This window comes from Trichinella spiralis, assembly GCF_000181795.1.
Source record: "Trichinella spiralis strain ISS 195 chromosome Unknown Scfld8, whole genome shotgun sequence".
Taxonomy (NCBI): domain Eukaryota; kingdom Metazoa; phylum Nematoda; class Enoplea; order Trichinellida; family Trichinellidae; genus Trichinella; species Trichinella spiralis.
In genome coordinates this window covers 911,222-916,704 of record NW_003526947.1, presented here as the reverse complement: position 1 = coordinate 916,704, position 5,483 = coordinate 911,222, and the positions used below count along the sequence as shown (strand labels likewise).

At 38.7% G+C, this 5,483-nt stretch overlaps 2 protein-coding genes across 2 annotated transcripts; both read right to left on the bottom strand.

Moving 5' to 3' along the window:
• Positions 1–24: 24 nt before the first annotated feature.
• Tsp_10457 (hypothetical protein) lies at positions 25–612 on the bottom strand. The gene is made up of 2 exons (XM_003372853.1): positions 384–612; positions 25–344 (listed from the first exon to the last, which is right to left on the bottom strand). The coding sequence occupies exons 1-2, from the start codon at positions 610–612 to the stop codon at positions 25–27; spliced, it is 549 nt and encodes a 182-aa protein (XP_003372901.1).
• Positions 613–2,459: 1,847 nt separating this feature from the next.
• Positions 2,460–2,827, bottom strand: Tsp_10456 (hypothetical protein). Its single transcript, XM_003372852.1, has 2 exons — positions 2,674–2,827; positions 2,460–2,623 (listed from the first exon to the last, which is right to left on the bottom strand). Exons 1-2 carry the CDS (start codon positions 2,825–2,827, stop codon positions 2,460–2,462), a joined length of 318 nt encoding a protein of 105 aa, XP_003372900.1.
• Between the last annotated feature and the right edge of the window lie 2,656 nt (positions 2,828–5,483).

Below are 5,483 nucleotides of genomic sequence, written 5' to 3'. Positions count from 1 at the left end.
CCGCTGATATCTGCCAAATTCGATTCACACATACGGCTGCGTGTCCATCACAGAAGATTCTCCTTTAAATTGCCGGAGTTCATGTACCAGAATCATTCTCTGTAATGACAAACTCGTATGGGATGCATGAGTAACGTGTGGAATACCAAAATCCCAATGCCAACGGTGTGCGAGACGGTCGTGTGCCGTTTCCAATGTTCTAAAAACTGGTAACTTGATGACCAATAACTGTAATCTCATATGCCGCTGGGGGCCCATCATAAAGGAATCTTCCAGAAATTCTGGGCGGAGACGTCGTAGAATCATCTTCTGCAATCTCGAACTCGTAGATGCCATATCAACTGCTGGGATGAAAATTCAGAATCCCAAGAACGATATTATACCGGAATTCCACGGCACATTCACACTGTTACAGAGGCTGTCCAGCTGCCCACGTGTGAACGGAAAGAAGTATGCAGACCGCTGATATTTGCCAAATTCTATTCGCACATACGGCTGCGTGTCCATCACAAAAGAATCTTCGTTAAAGTTCAGACTGAGAGGGACCAGAATAATCCTCCGAAATGTCAACGATAAATGTACCATATCATCTACCTCACTGAATTTTCCCATTATACTTCTCAAACATTCAGAACATCAGTGCTGTGCGTTCTGAAAAATTCTTCTTCTTTTTTATTCCTGATTGAAAACATGCCATCTTCACAGGTTGTGACAAGAAATACCCAATACATACGTATGAGGTGTAAATGCACAAACTGCTGTTGGAAAGTATTCGTTATTTCAGAGAATATTCTCCATTTGTCAACTCAATTGGTTCCGCAGTCGATAATTTTTGCAAATTTCTATCCGGATAACGTAGTCACGCTTCATGGGAAGGCACATTTACATTGTCGAAATAAGGATAGAATTATAACAGCACTTTATAAATTTTCGCAATAGAAACTGTCCATACCAACAATGCAGAACCGACAACGACTGCAACACACCGCGATGTGTAAACGCTTTTCTTCCAGCAACACTTCTTCTGTACGCAAAATGATAATCAAGTATTATTTTACGGTATTTGTGTGTTGTTTTCTTCTATTGCTTACAGGTTCCTGGTTTCACGGAATTATAATTGTTAATATCATCGATTTTTTATTAGGATTCTGTTAATTAAATTATTTTACTATGATTGGTGAATGAATGGCGGTATTAACCGTAAAATCAAGCCGAACTGACATTCAGGTTCTTTCAGCGATATAGAAAGTAAATTGAGATACATCATCTTAGAAGGTATATTTGCATATACAAATTAATATGAATAATACACTTTTTATGAACTTGGTGGCCGATAGTACAAAAAGTTTGCTTCTTCCTGATCTAACTGAAGCAAGACTAAAAGCACCGCACATCCTGTGCAGCAATAAAGTTGGAATGTATCTTAAAGTTTTTCACTATTTATTGAAAAAGATAAAACTGCAAGAATGTAGCCTTTTCCGGCAATCAATATACTGCCTATGAAAGCATATCATCTACAGTATAAGAGATCAAAATAACAATCAAAGTTTTATTTCAAACAGAACAAAAAAATAACAAAGCATTCATATAAAACATGTAACATCATATTTGTCGGCCAAATATCAATTTATCCATTTCCTGCATAGGCGGACAACTCATAGATGGATTCGACGCTTGGCAACGTGTAGACAGTATCCAATAAAATTCAAATTTCACATTCAGATATTTTTTGAAATATACGCAATAACAGTTTCCATTATATATTCAACAATTCAACACAAATAACCCTTATAATTGTAAACAATTTAAGGGCTCCAACAGCTATTGATAGATATTCGCTTCTTTTCATGTTTTCATTCACTTCTTCAAAGCAAAAAATTTTTAGATCCAATTCATTCATGCGGCTTAACATATCGTGCATCCGTTGAAAACACGGAGCAAAAAACTAGTAGAATCATCTTCTGCAATTACAAAATCGAAAATACCGCATCAACGACTGAAATAAAAATTCAGAATCCCAAGTCTGATATCCTACAGATATTCTACGGCACATACGCACAAATGGACGGCTGCTCACGTGTTAACCGAAAGAAGATTGCAGACCGCTGATATCTGAAAAATTCCATTCACACATACGGCTGCGTGTCCATCACAGAAGATTCTCCTTTAAATTGCCGGAGTTCATGTACCAGAATCATTCTCTGTAATGACAAACTCGTATGGGATGCATGAGTAACGTGTGGAATACCAAAATCCCAATGCCAACGGTGTGTGAGACGGTCGTGTGCCGTTTCCAATGTTCTAGAAACTGATAACTTGATGACCAATAACTGTAATCTCATATGCCGCTGGGGGCCCATCATAAAGGAATCTTCCAGAAATTCTGGGCGGAGACGTCGTAGAATCATTTTCTGCAATCTCGAACTCGTAGATGCCATATCAACGGCTGGGATGAAAATTCAGAATCCCAAGAACGATATTGTACCGGAATTCCACGGCACATTCACACTGATACAGAGGCTGTCCAGCTGTCCACGTGTTAACGGAAAGAAGTATGCAGACCGCTGATATCTGCCAAATTCTATTCGCACATACGGCTGCGTGCATTTCACAGAAGGATTTCCTTTAAATTGCGTATGTTGATATACCAGAATCATCCTTTCAGCTGTTAACCTCGTATGTCAAACTCGTATGCATGAACAATAGAAGGCATACCAAAATCAGAAAGCCAACGGTGTGCAAGACGGTCGTGGGCCGTTTCCAATGTTCTAGAAGCTGGTAACTTGATGACCAATATCTGTAATCTCATATGCCGCTTGGGGCCCATCATAAAGGAATCTTCCAGAAATTCTGGGCGGACACGTCGTAGAATCATTTTCTGCAATCTCGAACTCGTAGATGCCATATCAACGGCTGGGATGAAAATTCAGAATCCCAAGAACGATATTGTACCGGAGTTCCACGGCACATTCACACTGATACAGAGGCTGTCCAGCTGTCCACGTGTTAACGGAAAGAAGTATGCAGACCGCTGATATCTGCCAAATTCGATTCACACATACGGCTGCGTGCATTTCACAGAAGGATTTCCTTTAAATTGCGTATGTTGATATACCAGAATCATCCTTTCAGCTGTTAACCTCGTATGTCAAACTCGTATGCATGAGCAATAGAAGGCATACCAAAATCAGAAAGCCAACGGTGTGCAAGACGGTCGTGGGCCATTTCCAATGTTCTAGAAGCTGGTAACTTGATGACTAATATCTGTAATCTCATATGCCGCTTGGGGCCAATCATAAAGGAATCTTCCAGAAATTCTGGGCGGACACGTCGTAGAATCATTTTCTGCAATCTCGAACTCGTAGATGCCATATCAACGGCTGGGATGAAAATTCAGAATCCCAAGAACGATATTGTACCGGAATTCCACGGCACATTCACACTGATACAGAGGCTGTCCAGCTGTGCACGTGTTATCGGAAAGAAGTATGCAGACCGCTGATATCTGCCAAATTCGATTCACACATACGGCTGCGTGTCCATCACAGAAGATTCTCCTTTAAATTGCCGGAGTTCATGTACCAGAATCATTCTCTGTAATGACAAACTCGTATGGGATGCATGAGTAACGTGTGGAATACCAAAATCCCAATGCCAACGGTGTGCGAGACGGTCGTGTGCCGTTTCCAATGTTCTAAAAACTGGTAACTTGATGACCAATAACTGTAATCTCATATGCCGCTGGGGGCCCATCATAAAGGAATCTTCCAGAAATTCTGGGCGGAGACGTCGTAGAATCATCTTCTGCAATCTCGAACTCGTAGATGCCATATCAACTGCTGGGATGAAAATTCAGAATCCCAAGAACGATATTATACCGGAAGTCCACGGCACATTGACACTGATACAGAGGCTGTCCAGCTGTCCACGTGTGAACGGAAAGAAGTATGCATACCGCTGATATTTGCCAAATTCTATTCGCACATACGGCTGCGTGTCCATCACAAAAGAATCTTCGTTAAAGTTCAGACTGAGAGGGACCAGAATAATCCTCCGAAATGTCAACGATAAATGTACCATATCATCTACCTCACTGAATTTCCCCATTATACTTCTCAAACATTGAGAACATCAGTGCTGTGCGTTCTGAAAAATTCTTCTTCTTTTTTATTCCTGATTGAAAACATGCCATCTTCACAGGTTGTGACAAGAAATACCCAATACATACGTATGAGGTGTAAATGCACAAACTGCTGTTGGAAAGTATTCGTTATTTCAGAGAATATTCTCCATTTGTCAACTCAATTGGTTCCGCAGTCGATAATTTTTGCAAATTTCTATCCGGATAACGTAGTCACGCTTCATGGGAAGGCACATTTACATTGTCGAAATAAGGATAGAATTATAACAGCACTTTATAAATTTTCGCAATAGAAACTGTCCATACCAACAATGCAGAACCGACAATGACCGCAACACACCGCGATGTGTAAACGCTTTTCTTCCAGCAACACTTCTTCTGTACGCAAAATGATAATCAAGTATTATTTTACGGTATTTGTGTGTTGTTTTCTTCTATTGCTTACAGGTTCCTGGTTTCACGGAATTATAATTGTTAATATCATCGATTTTTTTTTAGGATTCTGTTAATTAAATTATTTTACTATGATTGGTGAATGAATGGCGGTATTAACCGTAAAATCAAGCCGAACTGACATTCAGGTTCTTTCAGCGATATAGAAAGTAAATTGAGATACATCATCTTAGAAGGTATATTTGCATATACAAATTAATATGAATAATACACTTTTTATGAACTTGGTGGCCGATAGTACAAAAAGTTTGCTTCTTCCTGATCTAACTGAAGCAAGACTAAAAGCACCGCACATCCTGTGCAGCAATAAAGTTGGAATGTATCTTAAAGTTTTTCACTATTTATTGAAAAAGATAAAACTGCAAGAATGTAGCCTTTTCCGGCAATCAATATACTGCCTATGAAAGCATATCATCTACAGTATAAGAGATCAAAATAACAATCAAAGTTTTATTTCAAACAGAACAAAAAAATAACAAAGCATTCATATAAAACATGTAACATCATATTTGTCGGCCAAATATCAATTTATCCATTTCCTGCATAGGCGGACAACTCATAGATGGATTCGACGCTTGGCAACGTGTAGACAGTATCCAATAAAATTCAAATTTCACATTCAGATATTTTTTGAAATATACGCAATAACAGTTTCCATTATATATTCAACAATTCAACACAAATAACCCTTATAATTGTAAACAATTTAAGGGCTCCAACAGCTATTGATAGATATTCGCTTCTTTTCATGTTTTCATTCACTTCTTCAAAGCAAAAAATTTTTAGATCCAATTCATTCATGCGGCTTAACATATCGTGCATCCGTTGAAAACACGGATCAAAAAACTAGTAGAAATCATCTTTCTGCAATTACAAAAATTCGGAAAAT

What these genes read in the sequence shown, in the direction of transcription:
- Tsp_10457 (XM_003372853.1), bottom strand. Translation starts at nt 612, where the DNA reads ATGGGAAAATTCAGTGAGGTAGATGATATGGTACATTTATCGTTGACA. An exon ending in GAATGTGCCGTGGAATTCCG is followed by an intron (nt 345 to 383) that starts GTATAATATCGT and finishes TTTTCATCCCAG; the next exon opens with CAGTTGATATGGCATCTACG.
- Tsp_10456 (XM_003372852.1), bottom strand. Translation starts at nt 2,827, where the DNA reads ATGGGCCCCAAGCGGCATATGAGATTACAGATATTGGTCATCAAGTTA. An exon ending in ATACGAGTTTGACATACGAG is followed by an intron (nt 2,624 to 2,673) that starts GTTAACAGCTGA and finishes CGCAATTTAAAG; the next exon opens with GAAATCCTTCTGTGAAATGC.